The sequence below is a fragment of the Haemorhous mexicanus genome, chromosome 4, assembly GCF_027477595.1.
Source record: "Haemorhous mexicanus isolate bHaeMex1 chromosome 4, bHaeMex1.pri, whole genome shotgun sequence".
Lineage (NCBI taxonomy): Eukaryota > Metazoa > Chordata > Aves > Passeriformes > Fringillidae > Haemorhous > Haemorhous mexicanus.
The window spans coordinates 6615509-6640496 of NC_082344.1; the positions used below are offsets into that span (position 1 = coordinate 6615509).

The window sequence follows — 24988 nt, forward strand, 5'->3', positions numbered from 1 at the left end:
TTGGTACATTTCGGGGGTCTCTATACTCATATTTACACATTCTAGTTTTGCTGAGTTGTAAGCAATTCTAATAAAGGTCTTCACAACCAATTTTAAAAGTAAAACCATGTAAAAGTAAAATACTAGTAGCAGATGATACTACCATTAAATTCAGCATTAGCTCAGTAGTTTAAGAAACACCAAAAAAAGGCTCACAGTGAGAAGAAGCCCAGGGAAAAAGAAAAGCTGACAAGGATCTTGGAAAGGCCTTCTGGACACACAGGGTGATTTTGATGGTAATGTTTGGGTTTTTTGTTGTTTTCTACCATCAAATTCCAGACCCAGATGTGGGGTTGGTGCTGTCCTAAGTGAATGGGGAAAACACACCCCTGTTGTGTACAAATGAAACATCTCTGCTCCCTCAGGGCATGAAAAAGGTAAAAAGGCTGAAATATGGATGGTGCCTAAGTGTTTTTCTAAGGCAATGGTGACACAACCACCAGGAATTTTCCAACAGCTTTCTGAAATCAAGTGGGTAATGCAAAAAGTTCTTTGCTCAGTGGAACTGTGGAAGCATTATGCTGATCTTGATACTATACATACCAAACTCCTCCAGTCACTGCTACTTAGACACATAATCCTGGTGTATATTCAGCTTCCCTGGCACCCTGGTGCCAAAGATTTTTATTTATTTTAGTCCTGCTGCTGTTGCTCACCTCAATGGAGAATGGTGGTTCCTCATCTTTGACAGGAGTGGGATTCAGAGGGGATTGTCCTTCTCTGAAAATTTCATGCTGGTATCAAAGAGAAAAAGAAAACAAAATTTTAAGAAAAGGAAAAAAATGTTAAGACACCTAAATATTCAAGTCACACTACTTGGTGAGAATCCCACCCACAGACCCACAATAATTCTGCATTCCCCCTCTCTAAACGGAGTTGTTGCCACCGCCTACTAAAGCCAAGGTCTCCAAAAAAGCTGAAGCTTTTGCTCCATGTGGTGGCCACCATCCCACGGAGTGTGGTGCTAAAATATTCAGTGGTTTCCAGTTTGTTATCCATTGCCTATCATGCCAGTGGTCCTCCTCTTAATGGTCTTTCTGGGAAACTATTGCATTGCTGTGCTTCCGTAATTACTTCAGGCACAATGTCTGAGGGAAACTAAAGTTCATGGGTTTTGTAACAGATTGCAAGACTTTATTAGCTATTGATCTTATGTCAGCAGTCAGAGAAAACCTGGAGGAGATGTCCACACCTTGAAAAATTAGAGAAAAGCAGTCCCATAAAAGGGAGCAGAGAAAATCAATTATGGCAATTCACAAGAAAGAATAAAAATGGTCAAGTTATGGGTTTTATACATTCATGTCCCTGTTCATTCAATATACTGAATCAGAATTTTACAGATGGGAACCCAGTAAGGAGTCCCGTGATCATCTGAAACCACTTGTAACTAATATTTTGTGAAAGAGGGAATCAAAGACCGGATTGGATTTTGTGCGATTGGTAATTATTCACATTGTTACTTAAGGAAAGAGGATCAACCGGGCAATTCACTACTTTGACCAGCAGAAAAATACATGGGGGGAAAAACTATTTTCTCACATAGCGGGCCTGGGAATGATGCTCTGGGTGGTGGGGAGGAGGAAATCTACGGCTGCAGCTAGGAATTGCTTTACTTTATTTTTCTGAAAGTCTGGTTTTCACGCTTTGCGAGTTCCTGACAGAAACCACACCGTGTCCCAGCGCAGTGGAGCAGGCGCGCTCTCCCGGCCGCGCAGGGCGCGCTTCCCCCGCGCCCCGCGGCGCGGCGCCGCTGGGCCCCGGGAACGGACAGACAGACGGACGGACGGACGGGCGGCGCGGCGGGGCCGGGCGGGCTGCGGGTCTCCGGGGCTCTTGCCACCTGCCCGCGGCCGCCCGCAGTCCCGGTGCCGCGGGCCGGGCGATGCGGGGGTGGCGGCCGCCCGCCCGCCCGCGATGTTCGGGGCGGGCAGGTACAGCATCCCGCGGCCCGTCACCAGGAACCTGGAGGACCTGGACTCGGTGCAGAGCGTTCTGCTGCACAGGTCAGTGCCCGCGACGGGGAGCGGGGGGCGGCTGCCCGAGATGGCTTCCCGAGCTCGGCAGGCTCCGGCACCCCTGCCCCTCCGCAGGCAGCACCCGCCAGGCGGAGGGACGACGGAGCCACCGGAGACCCGGCGAGCTCCCCTTTTGTCGTGGCTGCCCCTCTGTGCACAGCAAGGGAAGGGAAGGGAAGGGGTGGCTGCCGGCGGGGAGCCGAGGCGTCCTCGGGCTTCCCTCCCTCCTTCCTGGAGAAGAGGAGGATGTGCAGGTGAGGGAATCTTGCATGTGCAGAGAAACGTGCTGATACTCTTTAATATGGATTGATGCTGTTGCCTCCATGCCATAAGCGTTTTGAACCTTTCTCTAAGGGCAGGGGATAATGTATTCTAACTCGCCCACAAATCCAAGAGGGATGGGAAAGAAATTCTTAAGTGGATGTACAGGAGGCAGCACACTCTATGGAGAAGCAGCTGCTTTTCCTCCTGCATTCACCATCCCTAACGGGCGATTTTCCACGGTATCCCCCTACAAAGACATCTCGACAATAGGATCTTGCCCAATAGGCCCGTGCAGGACTCTGAAAGCCACCCTTGATGGCATTTTCCACGTGCTTAGCTGAGAGCCGCAGAAACTTTACAAAGAAAACTCATCCCATTCAGCAGAATCCAAGAGAAGCTCCTCTCCAGTTCTGCTAAGGAGTTCGTTTCCTGTTTCTCAGCCACGCTGGTTTATTTCCAGCTGCACAGAAAAAGCACACGGGCACTTCCAGTGCCAGCTCCAAGCAGCTCTTGCTATGGAAACTAACAAGTGGTTACTAACTCCAGCTCAAGGCGTCAGCCGTGTGAAATCCATTCCTGTGAGCGCTGGGGATGCAAACAGAGCTCAGCAAGGAGGGCACGCTGCAATCAGCCTGCTCCGGCACTCTGAGGCTGCTTTATGCACAATAAATGTGCTCGTGTGCAAACAGAACCCCGTGGACTTGTCAGTGACTTAACAGAAAATGTTCTATTTTAGAGCTGGATTAAAAACGTGCTGCCCCGTGGTGTTGCTTACGTTAATATACTCTAAGTGGAATAAGGCTACTCATGCTTGAAACATTTGCATGTCGACTGACTGCAAATAATGGTTTTCTTTCATGCCTGATATGTCTGCTATGCATAGCAGGTGATCCTAAAAAAAGAGCATTTAAAACATTTAAGGTGAAGTCAAAGCAGTAGGGAAAAAAATAAAATCACAGCTGCTTTTTCTTCTGGAGAAAACTCTTAACTCTCTAAGAGTGCTTTTCAAAAGAATGGGATGAATTGTACTGCTCTTCCCAGATTTTTCATGGCTATCTTCCTGTTGGTTTTGTGTTCTTCTGAAATACCTTCTGTGATCAGAGTTGATACAGAAAGTTTAAGAAGGCAGAATATTCTGTATCATTTATTGAGCACTAGAGTGTTTGCTCACAAGATTTCTGTTCCTTTGGTCCCAGAGATCGCTTTCATTCTCTGTGGAGTCTGTTTATGTGTAAATATCCCAATTAAAATGACAGCCCAGTGTCACTCCTCAGTTCATGCCACTTTGCTGTGGATGGTCTCTGCACAGTCCTGTCAGAGGAGCTGTGAAGAGAAGATTCTGTAAGCACAGTCTTACACGGTTCTGTGGAAACCTTGAAATCAAAAAAATCTTAATTATTAAGGAATCCTTGTGAAATATCTATTTTGTCCTCTAAGAAACACTTGGGCAGGGGAGGGGAAAGTTGTGTTGTTGTGATTAATCTTCAAAAAAGAGGGAATTATTTCTGACATATTTTGCTCATGCTGTGCCCTGGAGGAGTAAAAAACCCAGGAATCAATTGCTGAAATATAATGTCACTCATATTTTTTGGCTAGTTTTTCTTTCAGTAAACAGGTGTTAGCAAGAAACACAACTGAAAAACAAAGATGAAACTATTTCCCTCTTAGTTTTATCTGTGTATCATTTGTGTCTTATCCAGTTGTGGTACAGCCTTCCTGGAAATATTAAGTGATGTGAAATCAAGAAAGGAAAAAATGAAATATTAACAAGTCACTTAGGGCCTTCTTACCTCATAATCACTAATGAAGAGCTGTAATTTGAAGCATGAAACCAGTGTGTCCTACACCCTGTCTTCTTTTCACTTCAGTCTCCTTCTGAATATAGGCATGGATCAAGGCAGGCTGTTATTTCTAAAGCACAACAGCTTCTGAAACAGGTTAAGCCAAAAAAAAAAAAAGTAACGAGAAACTCTTGCTCAGGAAATAAATTTCCACACGTGGATTTAGTTCTTTGTAGGAACAGCTAATCAGAGCAACCTTCAGGCTTTAATTATCCACTCCTAAGTGCTCATTACCCAGTTGTCCAGTGAGGGTGAGCAGTGCTATTGATGCCAGTGATATCCCCTGGCAGATTTTTACCATCTGCATGTTAAAAACAGCAACTTGGCATGGAACAGCAACTCATGGATCCCTTAGTGAGGAGCATGAGCCCCAGCTACTCGGATTAAGTGTAAAGTGTCTGCCAGAAGACAAATTATTTCAAGTTTCATCCTAATATTTATGCCCAAGAAATGAGAGGCTTTCCTCTCAAGAGGGATTGTGTGGGAAAATCTGTGTCTTCACTAAAATAAGATCCTGCTGTGTGAGAGATGTCCTGCAATCTTTAATTGTTCCCACAGCAGCAGAAATTCCACATTCGTTTCAGCAAAGTCTTTAGGTGGCTCCCAGCTACTCCTCTCGGAGGACCCAAAGCCTTCCATCATCCTTCCATTCACAATATGCTTATTCCTATAAAATAGCAAGTGGTGTAAAACCACTGCCTCCTTGAGAGAGAGCCTGTATTTCTCACTTAGTGAGCAAACAACTGGAACCAATTAATCAGCTCTTGAACTCAGAGAAATTTAACTAACACAGCACCATCTGGTATTGACTATCACTTCTCTACAGAAACACTTCAGTGTGCTGCTCAGAGTATTAGAAGTGCTTGCAAATGTAAGCATAATTAGGGAGGGTGGGACAATATATCTCACCTTCTAAATGAAACCATGGTAGCACAAGCTCTTTTCTTTAGGAAATCTCCCCCTCTGGATAGGTTTGTAGTCTTAATAACCGTGCAACAGTAATTCATGTGTGAAATCAGGTCTTGTCCAGGGACTTCAGAATGGCCCTTCAGTACTTAATATAGGTATTTTTACTCCAGTTGAAGCCTTAATCGCATGGATGTGAGTCCAAAACATTTCTGTCTGTTAATTCACTCGAAAGCACGCTTACTAATGTACGCTTCCCTAAAGCAATTTCAAGCACAGCAATTTCATACCAGGATTCTGTCACTCCTCTGTAGTGTTCCAGGGCTATAAAACCTCACTGCTGAAGCTGTGCAAATATCCCACAGAGCAGAGATTAAATCCAGCCCATGAAACATGTTCCAACAATTACTCTCCATCCCTTTCCCCACTCACCATGTGTGTCCTGATGGGTTTACTGACACAGCTACACTGCAAGTTGTCTGCAGGGCTGCCATAGCTCTTGTTTTTCATGGATGTGAATAATTTAAGTCCTGAAAACCGAGTAGGGTTTTTTTTGTGCGTGTGTGTCTCTCTCGACTGTGTATGATTTTATATGTGTAGACTGCAGGGGCTGTTTTAAGGTACTTGTTTGGGTCTGTCACATCCTTTCTTCTCCTTGCAGTGCTCTCCTGACAAACCTAAGGAGAACCTACCTTAATTGCTCACAGCTCGTTAAATTGATACAATATCACATAAAATAAAGCACAGAGGACTCCCCCAACTGCCCCCAGAACCGCTTTTTACCTCGTTTTTTCCCCCTCCTGACCAGTCTTTGGTTACAACGCTCCCTTAGCACAGGACTTTCGCTACCAGCGAAAGACACAATACCGGTGTGTTTTATGGGACGGGTGCTGGGACCTTGCAATCAGGCGGCTAAATAAAGCCTGGTTCTCCACGGTGCGTTCCTGTTGAGCCAGGGAAACGCATCCGAGGGCCTGGGGATGCCGGGCACACGCCAATGCCCGCGGCCATGGAGGGTTTGCCCCCATCAGGGGGACGGCCCCTCAGGGCCGGGCGCTCGCGCGTCCTCCGCTTCCGTGGCGACGGGGCCGCTGGCCAATGGGAGAGCGCGGCGCGCGTCACGTGCCCCGCCCGGCGCGCGGCTGTCATGGCGTCCCGGGCGGCCGCCGGGAGCGGCGCTGCCGAGGGGATGGAGGCGGCCGGCGGAGAAGGCGCCGAGCCCACGGGCAGCGACAGCGACACCGGCTCCGGCGGCTCCTCGCTGGCCGCCAGCTCCGAGTAAGGGCGGGGACGGGAAGGGCGAGCCGCGGGGGCTCGGTCGGGGTCGCGCTGCCCGTGCGCGGCGGGAGCGCCCCGGCGCTGCGGGCTGGGCTGGGCTGGGCTGGGTTGGCTTTAGCTAAACTGGGATGAGCTGGGTTTAGCTAAGCTGGGCTGAGCTGAGCTCTGCTGGGGTGGCTCTTGGAGCAGAGAGCAATGCGAGGTTTCTGACAGTGTCTCCCTGCAGGGCCCTGGCGGTAACGCGGGTGGGCTCAGCCGCGGGCGGTCCTTGCGCTGAGTCCCCGCTGGGAAGCGGAGGGCAAGGAGGGACTTGGCACAGGCTTTAGCAAGGTGTAGTCTTTCATGTCAGTTTCCTAAGTCAGAAGGCAGTTCTGTATAATACGTATTGTAAAGTTATAAATGCAACCTCCGGCGTTTTAGTTTATTTGTACGTTTTTATTTCGGATGAAGTTAAACTTAAAACATTGACTTGGTTCCCTGTGTTAAGACAGCCGTGCTTTACATTTCGAATGTGTATTTCACACATCTTCAGTCTAAGTCAGAAGATAGTTCTGTAATAATGCATATTTTAAAGTTATAAATTCGACCTCCGAGGTTTTAATTATTTGTATAATTTTTTAGTTCAAATGAAGTTAAACTTACAACAGTGGCTTGGTTCTCTGTGTTAAGACAGCTGTGATTGACACTTCTAATGTGTATGTCACACATCTTCTGTCTAAGAAGATAGTTCTGTAATAATACATATTTTAAAGTTATAAATGCAACCTCCAGCGTTTCAGTTTATTTGTATGTTTTTAGTTTATTTGTATGTTTTTTAGTCGGGATGAAGTTAAACTTAGAACATTAGCTTGGTCCCCTGTGTTATGACAGCCATGCTTGACACTTCAAATGTGTATTTCACACATCTTCTAAGAAGGCAGTTCTGTAATAATACCTATTTTAAAGTTATAAATGCAACCTCCGGGGTTTTAGTTTATTTGTATATTTTTTAGTGTGGATGAAGTTAAACTTACAACAGCAACTTGGTTGATTGCAGCTTACAACATTGACTTGGTTCTCTGTGTTAGGACAGCTGTGCTTGACATTTCAAATGTGTATTTCAGGGTGTAATCAATAGCATTTCATTCAGCATCAGGCTGTGCAGGGGAAGGGGAAAAAAAGGTTTAAGTGGGAGAAGTTAGAATTGTGTTCAATCCTAGTTTAATTTGTAGTTGCCCTGTACCTCTGGCTCAGAGACAAAGCTCTTGTATGTACACCTACCTTACTTTATTCCTGTATTTATAAGCCAGAAGTCAACTGTAACATTTCAGCCTGAAGCCATATTTTTTTAATCTTTTGTATGTTTGGGTTTTTTCTTTTCTCAAGTCTCTCATCTAAAATGCCTTTTTACTGTCATTCTTTATATATGTTTAGGGGGTAAAGCTGTACCACAGATTTCAGCCCATAACACATGCCAACTACTTGTAATAATATGTGTAATACTTTTAATAATAATCTATATAACAATTTATCCAGCAGATTCTTTCTAATTTATCTTTCTTCCAAAAAATGGACAATTTCAACCAGCACAGTTTTTCAGACATTTATCCCAAAGAGGAGATACCTGTGTGGGATGAGTGAAACTACTCTTAGAGAAATGCAGCCCTTCAAGTCTTTTAGCTCCCTTGACTGAAGCTTCCAGTCCTAGAGGCAAGTTGAGGTTATTGTGTAAGTATTTGTTTTGACACAAGAGAAAACAGATCAAAATTAGATATATTAATTTTTTTTCCTTTTTTCTTACCTTGCTTGGTTTCAATTTATTGTGACAGTACAGCATTAGGGGGGAAAACCTCTCATGCTAGGTGCTGATTTCTTCTTTCAGATTTGCTTTTCCAGATGTCTATGTGGATCTCTGTTGGGAAAGTGAGAGTTTTTTTACAGTACAGTTCCTTCTTGACTTCTCTCTGGAGTGGTTCTGTTTGGGTGAACCCAGAGTAAACACCAGACATGCCCACAGCATTTTTCTTCTGCCAGTGATCCATATTGTTCTAATCAAAATAGAGAGCAAAGCTGGAGGACTTGAGTGTATGACCTCATGTCCAGGCTGAAATTTTGACATCTCCCCCAAAGAAGAAACAGCTTTTCCAAAGATCACAGTCTTTTTTTAAAGAGGGAATAAAAATGCTATCCTACATTACCGGAGTTTTTGCTAATCCAGATGTTATTTCTTTGTAAATTTCTAGTTTTTCCTTTTTTGTTTGGGTTTTTTTTTTTGGGGGGGGGGGGAGAAGTTGATTGGTTGGTTTGGGGATTTTGGTTTTTTTGTTTTGGTTGGGTTTTGTTGGAGGTTTTTTGTTTGTTTGTTTTTGCTTAATTTTGCTTACATATGCCAGAATGTGGGAGTACTCCTTAAAAACCAAGGAAAAACTCTTCCCATGTTATTTCTTGCCTACCACCTTCTGAGAGATGTTGGATCACAAAGAGTGTGCCCTTGGCAGCCTTTAGGTTTTGTCAGCGTTCTCATACTCTCTTGAATAAGAACTCAGGATTTTGAAAATCACAAACTTGGATTTATCCCTCAGGTATAGCCAGCTTACCACAAGTGGTGGCTCTTCTTTTAAACTGTCTATTTGGGCAAAAAAGCTAATAAATGCAGAGGAGATAGGTGATGTTTCTTCTTGTCTGCAAGATCCATAGACTTTTCTCAATAACTGGAGCTCCAGAAAGAGAGTAATGCCAGTGTTTGCTGTATTGCTGGTCCAGCCAGATCCTCTTGTTGAGCCCTTAAAGGTGCTCTGGTGCAATGTCTGTATAATGTTCTCCATTCAGTAAACTTTTATCATTTATCTGTGTTTTCAAGTTAAAAATGCTCTATTTGCACTCTTTATTCAGTAAAAGTAGTTCTAGTGTCAAATGTATGAATGTGTGTTAATTTTAACTGCTATATTAATTATGACATAAATCTCCAGTCTCATTTTTTCTTTATATGATTTTTATGAAACAGAGAGATCTCTTTCTCATCTGGTTAGGAAGAATTAACTGCTCTTGTCTGTTCCTGAAAATCTTCCATGCAGAACATCCCAGATAATTAAACCTCTGAGGACTCTTCTTACTTTGGCCATCATGGATTCTCATCTATCTGGAGTAACACTCCATGGTTCTCCTCAAGGTTCATTGGGTCTGTTGACCCTCAGCAGGCAGTTTTTGGTTGTTTTTTTTTTTTTTTTCCTCAGGCAAAAGAGTATGATTTCCATCAGTCTCCTTCCCTTTAAATGTGTTTATAGGCCATGTAGCATTTGTCTCTTTGCTCTGGGTGTGTTCCAGTTATTACATCTTTCTTAAAACCTGCTATCCAAAACTGGACATGGCTGGAACATTACCATTGCCAAATTAGGACAAAAATTTTTTTGCACTGTGCTGATGATGTTTCTGTTATATCCTAGAGCTGCTTTGCCTTTACTTTGCAGAAATGTCCAGCTCTTGACTTTGGGTGATCCATGCCAGCTGCCAGATCTGTTTCTGTAGCACTGCTGCCTCTTTGCATTTTTAGTATGGTTTTTTGCAGATGCTATTTGGAACTTGGATTTTGAAAACTGTTACCTAGATTTCATCTTAGATTTTTTTGGGATTTTAATGTTAAATCTAAGTGATTTTTAAAATGTTTATCTTCTCTTTCCAAAGGGCTGGCAGTGCAATCTGTGTTGCCATAGCTTTACAGAATATCCTGAGTTAGAAGGAGCCCACAAGGATAAACAACTCCATCTTCAGGCTCTGCACAGGACCACCTCAAAAAATCATGCCATGATTATATTACAAATGCAGAAAGGAAAAAATAATGGGAGAGAACAAACAGAATGGAATTTTTTCTCTTAAAAGAAAATCCCATCATGCACATGAATGTGATTACTAATTAAAGCTTGCATGTCAAAGAAATGTTGGTTTTCTGAAAAAGAGAATACTGCTTTTTGCAATGGCTGTTTTCCTCTAAGGCATTTAAAGAAACTATTTTACTGGTGAGAGGGATGTCTTTCCTTGCCATATCCATCATTTATCTAAAACAAGCTCTAACCCTCATGGCAGACTTAACAGTTGAGCTTTAAATAATCAGATCTCACTTGTACAGGGATTTTCCTTATCAGAACTCATTGATCATTCTTTCTTTTCCAGTGACCTTGAGCCTGAGTGGTTGGATAGTGTGCAGAAAAATGGAGAATTATTTTATTTAGAATTAAGTGAAAGTGAAGAAGAAGTTCTGCTTCAGAACAGCTGTCCAGAAATGCCAGCAGTGAATCATGTCAGGTTTCGTGAAAACGAAGCTGAAATCATTCAAGAGGGATCACGAAAGGAAAGAAAGTATGAACTGAAGAAATGGACCAAAATGCTAAAAAAGAAGAGTCTTTTACCAAAGAGTTCTGCTAAGAAAGGCAGTGGAAGCTGCAATGAGCACTCCTCTGGTCCTACTTCCATACTGAAGCACCGGTCTGCTCAGAAAATGGGTGTCAGTGTTCAGCAGAAGTACAAAGATGTGTCTGTTTATGTAAATCCCAGAAAACTCTACAGTGCTGGGGAAGAAGAGCAGCAGAAGCTGCTGGAAGCCTTAGTAGGCATTGTCCATCAGTCTTCATGGAGCAGCAGAAGAGTGGAAAAACAAGGCAGGAAGGATAAAGCCACCAGAGGAGTCAGTGAAGAGAAGCTTGTGGTACATGGCTTGGTGCCAGGTAGTTCTGCAGTGAAAACAGGTCAAATCCTGATTGGTAAGTAACTGAAGGAATAGCTAACTGCTGCACTCTTCCTTTAATATGAAGATTTATGGGTTTTTTGCTGTTAGAGACAGCTGACTTGAATATTCTGGAGACGTAAGCAATTACATCAGTTCTGCAGGGGTCGTTTTAAGTCAGTGTCCTTGCATCTGATGGTTTGGTACCCAGTCAGGTTTACTCTGTTACTGATTTTTAGACTATGTGGCACAACCTAAAAGGTATTAATGCAGTAAGGAGATGACCATCCCTTAGTGTTCAGAGACTGAGCAGCCTGGAGCAGGAAATACCCCACCACCACCTTTGACTTAAGATTTTAGGATTTGCTCAGTAGGTAAGAGGGACTGGAGCAAACCTATGGTCTGGCAGATACTGTATTTAGATTTTCTTCTTCTCCACAGCATCCCCCTTAGGTAAAAAACTTTGCTTATATATGCTTTAAATGGATTTTGTATCTAAAATTGAAGGGAAAAATACTGAGTAAGATACTTTCTTATATTACAAACTTGCTCCACAGCCTTGTTTGGTTATTTTTCTGTGTAGCAAGTCCAACAGCAGCTTCCTCAGCAGTTGTGACTTTGGGAGGCTCCAAATTCATGGCAGCGCTGCAGTTTGGGGAGGCAGTGAGACAGTACAGCCTTTGTGGTGGCTTGGCAGCTTGGGCACTTCCATGAGCTGATGAAATAAGCTGGCAGGAAGCTAACCCAGAAGAGAAATGGGCTGTCTAGTATTTTGCTGGTGCAGTAAGTAAAGCTTGGGTCACAAAAGGTCTGACAGGCACCCAAATGTGAATGATGGAGGGGAATGAACTACTGTCAGGGGTAATGAGGGAGCAGAAATACTCCCACTCCCAGCACTGAGGCCACTCAAAACTTGGCACTCACAGGACATCAACCTCAGAGACAGTAAATGGGAGACAACCAGGCCACATCTGTAAAGGGTGAAAGATTATTTAATTACCCTTGAAGCTGGTTGCTCACAGAGTGGGAGAGCAAAGATGTGATGTTAGTTAGAAGATCATTAAAAATCCTAATGCTATAAGTAGCACAAATCCCACAAAGTCAGCATGAGTTCTTTTGAAATTCCAGGGTTGTGTGTGTGAAAAGGCACATCATGCTTCAACTGCCTGATTGCTCCAGCACAAGTTTTTGGTAGAGATGCTAAAGAATACTCCAGAGGGAAAATTGGATAACTTTCAAATTTTACCAGCAAGAACTGATTAGTCAAGAAGTGGGGGATGTGGGGGAGGAGAGAGTGAGTTTCAACTTGATCTTCTTAAGGGTGTTTAATCTAATTAGTGTAAGAGTGGGTGTTTGTAACCTGTGAGTTAATCTGGGGACACAGATTTGTGTAGAACATTTTTGTGAGGGCAGGTGTGAAGTCTCAACAGTGTAGGCAAGTAAGTACCAGATCCAGGAGATGAAGGTGACCTAACCAGAGACAGTGTTTCATATGCTGCACTTAATGCTTCCCAGAGCTAGTGAGGACAAAAACTGGGTGTTTTTTTTTTGTTTTTTTCAAATAGAAGAACATTTAACTTCATCTAAGAGGAGTCTTGCACTTTATTATGTCCCAGGCTATCATCAGCCCTTGCCTTCGTTTTTTGCACATTGGAAATGAAATAGTTTTAAGCATACTGGGGTTATTCAGCTCTTAACTGGGAAAATGAGCTGTGTTCAGTGCCAACAGTGGAAAAGGTATAATTTTCATATAAAAATACTTTCAAATGATATATCTATAGTGAAGCTGAGTGCTCTGGAATTTTTATGTGGTGTCTAGAAATAGGGATGCTTTGCATAAATTAGATGCTCAGATTTCAGTCTTGTCTGCATAAAGAATATACAGAAAAAAAATGCTGTTCTTGTCAAAAATCTGTTGGGTTTACTGCCTCTGTACTGCACATCACAGGTTGGGATAGCTGTGGTGTACACCTAAAGCCTGATTTAGAAGCAACTAGAGTTCAATATATAGCTCCTCAGATCATCACAGGAGCTGAAGTTGGACAGAAAGTTCAGGAACAATAACAGTAGGATTTTGCCTTTCAGTTCTTGATCAAAGTAGGTTTTAGGAGTCATGTGAAGAATTGTAGAAACAGCCAGTTAAGGATGTTTTTGTGCTCAGTCTAAAGCTGAAGAATTAGCACAAAAGGGAGCAGCTTCTTTGGTCATCAAAAAGGAGGAATACCTGATCAGCACAGCAGGATGCCTGCTGGCTGCTCTGCTTATAACTTTGTTTATATCCATTGACCTGCATGTGTATAAACATTAACCTGTTCTTGTTTAGCTTTATAGTGTTTCAGTGGTCCAGACCAGCTTGGCAGTAGTCTTTTGTGAGGCAAATCCAAATTATATTTTCCTTTAAAAGTGCATCCTTTAAAATGACATCTGGTTGTCTTTCTGGTGAGAATTTGCAGCACTCATTTTGACTCACAAAGTGGTTTATGCTTCAGCATTTTTAGTAGAAGTAACTTCTTTTTCCATCCTTAATAATCACTTTCCTCAGGTGGCTTCCCCTATTTGTTTTGAAATGTGTATCCTTTGTAGCTTTGAACACTTCAAACATCTGTTTATTATTTGCACAGTACACTTTAATTTTTGGGTTTAAGAATGCATATGGGAGTGGTAAGTCTTGTTGCTGTACTTTATTAACCAAGTGGAATGCAGGCTCTGACCATATGAAAGTAAACACAACAGTTTTGCAAGTTAAAAACCCCTGCTGCTTGTAACTCTAAGAAGATGGCACTCTATCCATGTGTTGTTTATCATTTCATTTATCTTTTTTTTACATTTAGCAGGTCAGCATCCATCTTAAATTTTCAAAACAGAAAAGCTCTCATTGATTTTTAAACTCACTGCCACTTTCATTTTGGTTAAGATGAAATACAGTTGCTTCTATCTTGGGCTTTTTAAGTGTCTTGTGTATTTTTGGCAAAACATTTTCCTTGCTTCAGTTCATTTGCAACATTATGCAAAGCTTGGTCTGCTGTGGAAAACTTTGAGCATATCTTCAAAGGGGAAAAACTTCTCAAAATACATTTAGATCCTGACAAAAAAGGGTTGTAATAGGTAATGCCATTATACTTTGGTTCCCACCCCCCTTCAAACTGAAACATGTTGGCTTCATGCCAGGGAAAAGTTGTTTTAAATGCTGATGAGCATCATCTTTACCACAGTAAAAGTAAGAAATGAATTCCAGTGACACTGAAAATACTCTTTTCACTAGCAAGGCATACTGTTGTTATCCTCTTTGAATGTATCTTACTGCTCTCATAACCAAATAGCTCAGCATGAATCTTCTCACTTTATTAGTGTGTACAATTGTCAAAAAATTGTAAAAATCCCCACTGACAAGAAGGAATTGTGTTTGATAGTAAAGATGGGCTATAATAATCCAGTTTTGAACATGTATGCAAAAGCTCCAGCTACTATTGCAAATTTCACTCAAAAGGTCTATATCCTTAGAGTCCTGTCAGAATAAAAAGCCCTTGAAAGGACCAAAATACTGGGAGAGTTTGTGATTTTTATGTGGAATTACCATACATGGGGCATTTGTTGAAAAGACTCTCCAGAGTAGAGATGCTGGGCTCACAGGATGGAAACAGAGTTTGTGTAAGCTTTGCCGTGTTCTCACTGTGGCATTTGGGATGTGGCTTTTCTTCTTTTAATCTCCTCTTGAGGCACAGCAGCACTGGTCTGGATGAAAGCAGCCTACTAACATATAAAACAAGTAATTGATCTGCCTTTCTTCAGTAGGAATGCATTCCATAGTTTGCCTTTTTTGGAAGGGCATATGGGAACTTTTCTAAGTGCTCCCACCAACTCATTACCAAGAATGGAGAAAACTAAATATCAGGATCCCATGACAGAAGTGTCCTCCATCCTCTCCCATGGGAATAACTTGATTTTCATGATACCAGAAAAAAAATATGCCCTTCCCATCACACAGTATGGAAGTGGTGCTCAGTGGCCAGTCAGTGTCCCTGGGCTTAATCCAGTGGGGATCTACTTTTAGAAATGGTGTTTGCAGGTTTATCTCTAGGGATGGTTAACAGAAGTCATAGTCTTGTGCCTCAAGTGGCAAAGAGATAGGCAGTTCTGAAATAAACATTCTAGGGATGTCAGCAGTGCCAAAGACTTTGCTAAACTCTGTCCTTAAAGAGGCAGGAATAATTCCATCAGCTGTGGGCTAACTGGGTGTTTGAGATCAACACACACTGGTCTTAGTTGCTGCTGACTGGATGGGAGAAGTCTCTTCTGATGAGAACAAATATAATAGAGTTCCTGCCTCACCTCTTTGTGTTTCATCACTCATGTAAAGTTCAGCCCTGCTTAACATTGCATAGAGAACATGCATGGATGTCTTACAGTTTCTTTGTGAACTGAGAATCTTTCCCCATAAGTGACAGCCCTCAAAAGCTTGATCATTCATTATTATGAGATTGAAGTAAAGCTTACTTCATTAAAAAGAGTCACAGAATCATAGAACAGTTTGGGTTGGAAGAGTCCCTAAAGGTCATCTAGTCCTTTCCCCACACCCACCCATCCAGCCTGGCCTTGGACACTTCCAGGGATGGGGCAGCCACAGCTCTACTGGGCAACCTGTGCCAGGGCCTCACCACCTTCACAGGAAAGAATCTCTTCCTAATACGTAATCTAAACTATTTTCTTCCAGAAGGACTTGTCTTTTTTCTAAAGATAAATTTGTTGACTTAAGGAATGATGCCCTGGAGCTGCCTGAAGAAAATTCCTTTCCTCTGTTGCAGTGGAACTGAGTGATAGTTAGTTGTGATGTTTTTCCCTATTTCTTTAATTCAGTGATGTTTTAGATTGGGATGGTTTAACTTAAGTTTGCAGACCATTGAGTTAGACCAACTTAAACAATTGCAAAAGCTATTTATTTTGTATATATTCTATATACACTTTGATTTCATTTAACCTGAATTATTTAAGCATTAGGTAAGTGAAATTAGATTAAACTTAATACAATTGCATTAATTTTTTGACATAATTAATGTCTGAAGACCTGAATCAGTCTGTCTTTCTCTAAGTTTTTCACACTGCTAAAGGGCAAGAAACAATTCTCAAATAAAATGTAGATGTCAAGCTCTTCCAAAGTCCAGCTTGCATGTATTAACTCTTTCACTGCAGTTAATTATCACACTGAGTAGCTCTTGTGGTCATGTCCTGCTTTAAGACTACTCTGGGTTTGTCATTTTACACAGCTCATACTTTGACTTATCACTCATACAGTGATGTTATTTATTCTGTTACTTCATAGTCTCTATTCTTTGACTGCTATTGTGTGTGGCAAAAAGAAAAAGTAGCAAAAAATGCAAACACCCACCCCTCACTGCCTCCACCCCCAATTCTGGAAAACCCATACTAGTCAGTGAAGATTTTCTGTTGTGTATTAAGTTGCTCTTCTTTGATAGTACTACAGCATTTTCTGGCAGAGGAAAGGCAGCCTTACAGGGCTGCTTGGGCTGTGTGCTCTGGAAAGCTGTTCCATGTATGGTCCATGATTACATTTTTACCAATTGGATGGAATAAATATTTACTACTGCAATGAAAGTTTTACATGTGTACATTAAGCATTGAATAAATAAAACCCTTGGAGTATGTAACACGTAAAAACTGATGGCTCTTCTCCCTTCAAAGTGTCTTTGTCTATTCCACCCTGGTGGTTCCAAAACATTCCCTCAAGTGCTGAGGTGTGGATGTCTTCACAAAGTGTAGGCAGCTCCTCTGAATGGCTCTGCAACAGAATTCCTAAAGATCCAGTCAAACAAACAGAACACAAACAACTTTTGTTTAAGCAGGTGAATTTAAGATGAGTACATTTAAGATGAGTGCAAGAGCAATTTGTGCTTTCTCTTGTAGTTGTGTATAATGATCTGTAATACAGTGTTCTTAGCAAAGAACATAGTAATACTGTTTATAATTCTTGTTATATTAGAGTAGCCTGAGTGCTCTGCTTTTCATTACTAATTTTCATGTCCTGGGGCTCTGGCATGGACTTACTGAGTTCCTTTTAAATGCTGTTTAACTTTCAGCTTTTCTGTCTTTGAATTACTGTTGTGTTGAAGATTTGACAGGCTAAAACTTAACTGTGCTGTGCATCAAAAAGCACAGAGGTTAGGGAGAGAGCTATTTCTTGAAAAAGAAAAACTTTAAACAGTTATATATGTAGAATAAAATCTAGCCTTTTCTTGGTTTTGCATTCAGAAGGAGTAGGAATGAATTTCCCTTTAATGTAAAAGAAGAGTGAGCAACTGGTTATTGCCTGGTGTATTAAAGAGGAATATTGCTTGCATTTTGGAGGTAATCAGTGTGTCCTTACTGATGGTTAAGAAGAATGTTCTGTCTCTTGTTGGTCTTTATTTTGATCACTGCTGATTTTGAGCAATCAACCTTGTACCTGGGAAAAATCCCAGTTGCAATTTGGAGGTATTTAAAACCAAGGTAGAACATAGAAATCCTGGTAACTATCAGTCTTCTTCTGAACTTGAGCATTCTGTGGCCTTGAATAGATTCTCAGGGAGTGGAGAGACCTCAGAGATTCAGGCTGTGCTTTTCCATAGCGTGCATGTCATTAGCACTTTGTCACTTGGAGCTGAGCAAGTCTTCTCCCTGGAAAACTGAAATACACACTGAAACTTGCAGTGCTTCAGTGCTTTATTTCTGCACTTGATGACATCTTTCTTGCCAAGTCAAGGCTTAAAATATAACTATGCTAAACATGCACTTTTGCTGCAAATCCATATCCTTTTCCTAATCCCTTTCCACTGCCTGAGTGATGAACACCATGTTAATAATCTTGGAGATAATGTGGAGGTACTTTCTAGGGGAGTCTGTGCAGCTCAAGCAAAATGAAGCTTGGTTTTCAATCGGCTTGTTCAGAGAAGCTCTTTAGTTCACATTTAAGAGTTGGGTCACTTTGAGTGTTAAGTAAGAAGCTAATTTCTTTATTTTCCTGTCTAAAGAGATACAACCTAGAAACTAATAAAGTTTTTCACAAGAGAAAGCAGAGACAACTGAAAGTGCCGCCAAAGAAAATCAAGTAGAAAATAAGTCCTGTTTTGTTACTCTGAAGTTGACTATTTGCCTCTGTGAAGGAACTAATGAACCATCAAATCCTGGTGCCACTCATTTTAGGTAGTTTGCTCTAGGTACCTTTATTGGGAAGTTTTGTAGAAAGTCTCTGGTTAGGGTCTGCAGAACCTTCTGATTTCCACTCTAGCTGCTTTCTCACCTAGGCTCTGCTCACCTTGTCTTTAACCAAGAGATTCTTAGTTTCCCATGGTTGCTGCAGTATTATTTCTGTCTCTCTGATCTCATTTGATTTCTTTTTTCTTCAGCACAGCTGAATAGGACTGTCAGGAGTAATCTGGATGGAATCACTCACCTGCATTCCAAGGAAAGGCCAAACAATGAATGGTCAAAAACCCTTTTATTTTTACTTTCCAATTTCTATTCTTTTTGACAGCTCTATGTAGTTTTATTTCTTGATGTTATTTTACTTTTATGTTTTCTAGGTTCACAAGCTGGTTTTCTTTTCCACAGGTCTCACATCCCTCTTGCACACTCCATGCTTTAACATGCATCTTTTTGAGAGGGATGAGGCATAGGTTATCAATTAATTACCACTGGGATAATTCTTGTGACTATTTTCCTTCGCTTCCTATAGAAATCCCAGTTTGATTTTTGTACTTTAGACTGTAATGGGAATTACAAGTTTGTAAGTTATAATTTGGTTCTGTATGCTTTTGTAGTGGTTCCTTTAATTTTTCAAACCTTTTTTTCTTGCAGTTAATGATTTTGTCTTTGGGTCCCTAAGGGGTTTTTTCTCCCATTTTCAGTGATGGTAAGGGTGCAAGAAAACACAAGATGCCTTTAGGAAGGAAAAACTGACAGATAAAAACATGGAGAGGAGAACCCACAGCAGGGGCAAGGAATGGAAGAGAAAGGACTAAATTGAGAAATTTGCTATTTTTTCTGGTCAGGTAACAAGAGTGATACAGGCCTGGATGGAGTGGAGAGCCTTGGAGAGTTGTTCCACAGGAGAGCCATGGAGATGATCAGAGGGATGGAGCACTTCTCATGAGGAAAGGCTGAGAGAATTAGGATTGTTCAGCCTGGAGAAGCTTCACAGTTACCTAATGTGGCCTTGAACTACCTGCAGGGAGAGTACAGGAAGGATGGGGAGACACTTTGTACAAGGACATGCAGTGACAGGACAAGGGGGAATGTCTTTAAACTGACAGTAGATTTAGATTGGATATGAGAAAAGAAATGCTTGACTGTGAGGATGATGGGACACTGGAAAGGGCTGCCCAGAGAAGCTGTGGGTGCCCCATCCTTGGAAGTGTTCTAGGCCAGGCTGGATGGCATTTGGAGCAACCTGGTCTAGTAGATGTCCCTGCCTGTGGCAGGGGGTTGGAACTAGATGGTCTTCAAGGTTCCTTCCAACCCAAACCACTCAGTAGTTCTATGATTTTTGTCAAATCATAAGGCCTTAGGAGCACTGAGGTAATAGGCTAAATGTGGTAAGTGTTGCATGTAGCAAACATCTACTGAAATATAACAAATGGACATTTATGACAGCTTGAATGGCATATTATTTTTTTGAGTAAGACATTGTTTTGCTCTGTATTGTGATGCAGTAGCAAGTGAATTTCTCATGTCTTGTCTGTTCCACCTCCAGGAGATGTTCTTGTTGCTGTAAATGATGTCGATGTGAATTCTGAAAACATAGAGAGGGTTTTATCTTGCATTCCAGGTCCTATGCAGGTACAGTATACAGTACAATTGAACATTTATTCCAAAAAACCTCTGTACAAACTAGTACTGCTTCTAGCCTTTTTTTTTTCCTGAGGAAACAAAATTTAGGTGGTCTTTTTCTTAAAACTTCCTCCTTTATCTTTTGACTGCATTGCTTGACTTCAGTCAGAGTAGAAATTTCAGAGTTTAATTCTGATAAAAGTCAGAATCAGAAAAATCCTATGAAAATAGGTAGGTGCTGATGTCTACCTGAAAAATAAACATGTCAGCAGAATAGTAGTAGATTTTTTTTTACTGTATTTAAAATGATAATAATTGTTGTGAAAATACTTAAATAGAATAATTCTATCTTCATCATATAAACAAGACTCACAAACCACAAGAGGGTAAAAACAAGCCTGAATTAACAAGGAGTGCTATTAAAAACATCTAAGAGCATTTAAATTGTAAAATTGATACTGGTTTAAGATTTAAATACAAAAATTAATTGTTGGGGTTCTAAGAGATGTTAGATTGAATACTTTCAAGATCTTTCAAAACTCAACAGTGATGAAACTGATAGAAGTTAGTAACAAAAATTGGTAACAAGAAAAAGTTCCAAAAAATCTGATGAATGCTGTTTCTTTCTCCAAAACCTACTGCATATATCTTTTCTTCTAGTTGAATCATTTTGGAACTCTAATGAAGAATTAAATAAGTCATGAAGAATTAGATAGCTATTTCAGAGTGAAGCCAGGAGAGTGTTACTTACCTAGGATGTTACTAGCATAAAATAGAATATTTTGAGTTACTCTGCTTAAATCCACTTCCTGATGGACAGGAAGACAAGATAAAAGTTGAAACTTGAAGGTATGAGCAGGAGCAGGTTAATAATTAGTGTCTCTTGGTAGTTTTTCTTCAGGTAGAATATATGAGGTAATGATAATAATAGACATATTTTACAGTCCAGAGATTTTTCAAAGTGGAAATTTTATGTTTCCTTGAACCCAAAGCTCTATATACAAATTCCTGTGGAAATTACATCTTTAGTTGCAGTGAGATTGAGTACTGGGGATGTCAGTTCAGGAAGCTTTCCAAGATATCTGACAGGCTGAAGTTTCCCTGAGCTGCTGCAGTTGTGGTCAGGTACTGGCAGAGCTCCATGGGAGAAAAACCTTCTCTTGTCTGCCTTTGACCAAATACAGAGTTGCTGTAACTGTTATTAAATACAGAATGATGAAAAAGGCAGAGATGATCCAGTGTGTGTAATTGCACCCTCTCTAGATGAGGGTGTAGGTATTACTTGTTGCTCAGATGCAGTGCAGCCCTTGACAGAGCAGTTCCTGAAGATGCAGTGTCAGTGTTTGCTCTATCAGTAAATCTGTCAGGCAGGCAGAGATTACTTGAAATGTGGAACAGTTTGTCATGGTGGCTTTCCAAATCCTTTCATTAAAGTGCAATTATTCCTTTTCCACTGTGCAGTTTGAGTCAAGCCAGACAAGTGGTGGCTAGAATAGACCAGTGGATATGTAAATACAGACTTCTGGGTTTTTGCAATGCAGTACACTGCAATCTGCTGCTGAAGGAACACAGGGTGGTTGTAGCTGACATTTTGTAATACAAGCAAAATTGTTACTGTGTTCTCATTCATCTTGCCTTGCAGAATATCAAAAAATATGCAGTTTAAAGCCTTTTTACGTACATATGTTCTTTCTTTAAGTGAAGTCCCTGCTCTTCTGGATTCATGTTAAAAATTGCTGGAATTAATTTTAAAAATTTCACTGCCTAGATTCAATTGCACTGTGTGACATAACATATCTCATTATTGTATTTCCAGAATTTTGTTTTTCTTACCTCCATTTAGACAAGTGGATCTAGGCTTGTAAGGACTAGTTTAGTGCATTTAGTGAGTAATAGAAGTCCAAGTGCTACATTAGTCCTTTGTTTTACATTTCTGTAATCAAAATAGTTGCTGTTTCCTAGCACCACCAGACAGAAAAGACAGAATAGGAAGGGCAAGATATGCTGAAGGAATATACTCTTCTTTACTCTGATACTCAGAAGTTGCAGAACCATTTTACTCAAAACTTTCTAAAAATATCCAGCCTGAGGCAGACATCTAGAATCAGAAATTTCAGCCTGAAATTTTGAGTTCCAGTTGTGCAGACCATAAGCACATGGCAAACAGATACTGGAAACAGGAAGCAGCAGGCAGTCTTTAAAAGGCAGGCAGTGCCCCGAGCTCTGTCTGTAATGAAATCCATCTTCCAAGCCATGCAGCTTTCTTGCAGATGAAATCATGCCTTTCTGGGGCAGACCATTGGTACAACAGCTCCATTTTCTCCTTCTGCACTGAGAAATGTATAATGGTATTAAGAAGCAGATTAAATACAGAGGGACCTTCCAGTCATTACTTTCCAGCTTCCAGCAAGGACTTGTAAAATTAGTTACGGGTTTCTGTGTTCCCCTTTGTTTCTTAAAATTCCTTTGACCTCCACAGCATCCTGGAGTGATTTATGTGACTGATTTGTATTATGTTAATTATCACTGGCTTTCAAATGGCCATCTAACCAAGGGCATGTCATACCCCCATGTTCCTGTGTTCTGAGAGAAAATTAACTGTTCATGTCTTACCCTGGCATGGCTGTGGAGAGCTCTGTCATGTTGCACTTTGTCACCTTCCCTAAGCAGAAAACGATGATCCATGTCCCTCACAGTTCGCTGTTCCTGCCACCTTCTTGCCATTTGATTAAATTCTTCTTGAGAAATGTTCTAAGTATTGAGAACATGAGCATGATATATAGAGTGGAATATTAATACTTTTCTCATTCTTCATGTCATTTTCTGTTTTCTGTTGTGCATTGAACTGATTTTCTTCAGAAGAAATGGAATCAAAGCTGTGGAAGGTTTCACAGTCAGTTATTATAAAAGGGGACTTGAGTAGTCATATTTAATCAGATCCTATGCACTGCTCAGGATGAAGATTCATTTCTTCTCCACCAAAAAAAAAAAAGTATATGTTTTTAGGACATGTTGAAATGCAGTCTCTTGGTCCATTTCTATTACAGTGATGTGGGAGGCAGCGTGGATGATTCCAGATTGAGAGAGTGTTAAAGTTCTGTTCAGTCCAGTTTGTTTTGAGCTCTTCCCTGGAGGATCATATGGTTGTGTCTCTTAAGACAAGACAGACTAAGTTTGGGTTTTTTTTAATTGAGAGACTAAAAGATAGACTGCAGCAAGAATGACATCTGTGTGTCATTAATTAGAGACTGTAGCCTAAGTGTCATGACTAAATGTCCAGAGACAAGATGCAGTAGAAGTTAAGAGAAATAACTATTGAGCCTTAAGGAAATCTGTAAGAAGTTAGAGAGGGTATGAGGAAAATATTCTGAAATATATGCAGATGGCGTGACAGAGAAACAGAACCAAGTCTCAGGATGTTGGAGAAGAAAACACACACTTCTGAAACTGTCAGCTATCAAGTTACTGGCTCTTAGAAAGCAGCTGCTTCTCAGCAGGTTTTGATTCCTTGTCAGGAATCAGAACTGGACTGGTGAGGAGAGGGTTAGGGATGACTTACTGTCAGAAAAGAAAGAGGTAGTGCAGGACTGACTGCAGTGCTGTACCAGGGAAGAGGAGGAGGAAAAAGGCTGATACAAGCCCAAATAGGAGAGGGGAAAATTAATGGAAAATGTTGGGAGAGGGAGTGAAGTGGGAGATGGCAACCAGTGACAAATGTAGCTGGAAGAGCTGATGATGGCACTTCTCTCCTAGCAAGTCTGACAGACAGTGGGTGTTTTAAAGCATCATTTCTTGTTGGCACTCCTCTCTTGAAGTTTTTGTACACACATACACAATTACAAAAATGATCTGTTTTAAATGTATAAATGATCTGCTTGGGCTTCTCAAAATTTATTGCAATTGAGAAAAGAAAAATGGATTTTGTTGCATCAGTCCTCACTGATTTTAACAACGAAGCAGGATTTGGTGTGATGTGTTATGTTCAGAACTTCCCATGTAACAGTATTTCTAGGCAGACAAACAGTAAAAACATGTGAAAGAGGAAACTAAGAGCATGCCTACTTAGTCCAAATATATCTTCAGTCACTTTGATAAAAAATAAGGTCTCATCCAAGGACATAAATGAATTTCTTCTCCTTGGAAGTAGCCATTTTATGCTCAGTCAAGAGATAAGTGTTTCTCACATCTCCTCCTTTCATACTTAGGATAATGTGTTCATACACAACAAAAGAAAAAAAATCACTTTCATCACTGCTGAGACAACTAACAAACATAATTTTTGTAAATCAGGGCTTAAAAAAAGTAGGTCTATACAGCAAATTTTGAAACCTGTTTCCACATCAAGTTTGGATTATATGTTGTTTGTGTGTCAGGAAATACTAATTTATTCTAAAACTCCTGGGTTTAAACTTATTTGGGAAATAAGGGACAGTCAACATTACATATTTTTTTTGCAAAATCAGCTTGATCATCTAAACTTTAAAGGTTTTGTTTAAAAGAGGTTGTCGTGTTTGTGGTCTGATCTTTTTTCTTCTGAAGACATAGCCCAGTAAGGAATGTAAGCAATTTTAGGCTACTTGGTAGTTGTGTAAATTGTTAAACACAGCAACCAAACACTTATTACTGATTTTACAGTTAAAAAAAGGAAAGTTAACCTATTGAAAATGAAAGAATTGCTACCATTACAATTTAACAGACTTTTGCATTCCAGTGTAAATTTAAATGGATTTCCCTGTGCAAATGTGTCAGTCCACTCAAATTGCAAAGAAATGCTCAAGAAAGAGCCTTCAGGATATGTACTTAGGAAACTGCTGACATTTTGAAAGAAGTCAAATACTGTGTGTGTTTCAAAGGCACAGTAATGGGTTTTTGTGCTCAGACAAAGCCAGAGCAGTAAGTATACTTTTCCATTTTCAAAACCATAAGAATTAAGTATGAAAACACAGCAAACCACATGCTTACTCACATGGTTCATAGACCATGTAATAGCTGACTTTGTCCTTTGTAATAGATGGTTATGTAATGCTGAATGTATAATTGGTTTTCTTGAAACAGCAGGAATTTTGTTTGCTTACATCTTCCTCAGTAAAGCTGAGGCTGAGAAAACCTGAGCTCTTAAAGGGCTCAAA

General features: G+C 40.8%; 1 protein-coding gene across 5 annotated transcripts in view; it reads left to right on the top strand.

Annotated features, from left to right (window-relative positions):
* Nucleotides 1-1829: 1829 nt before the first annotated feature.
* The window catches only part of INTU (inturned planar cell polarity protein), a 40674-nt gene continuing 17515 nt past the window's right edge, over nucleotides 1830-24988 (top strand). For 3 of the 5 annotated variants that reach the window (XR_009486119.1, XM_059843753.1, XM_059843754.1), the window contains exons 1-3: nucleotides 6211-6343; nucleotides 10490-11076; nucleotides 19783-19868. Coding sequence is in view for 4 of the 5 variants with exons in the window: in XM_059843753.1 (XP_059699736.1) it covers nucleotides 6213-6343; nucleotides 10490-11076; nucleotides 19783-19868 (804 nt within the window). In the remaining variant the exon portion in view is untranslated. Of the gene's footprint in view, nucleotides 2043-6210; nucleotides 6344-7832; nucleotides 8051-10489; nucleotides 11077-19782; nucleotides 19869-24988 lie in introns of those variants that run through there. The other 2 variants (XM_059843757.1, XM_059843755.1) reach the window with 2 other exon arrangements.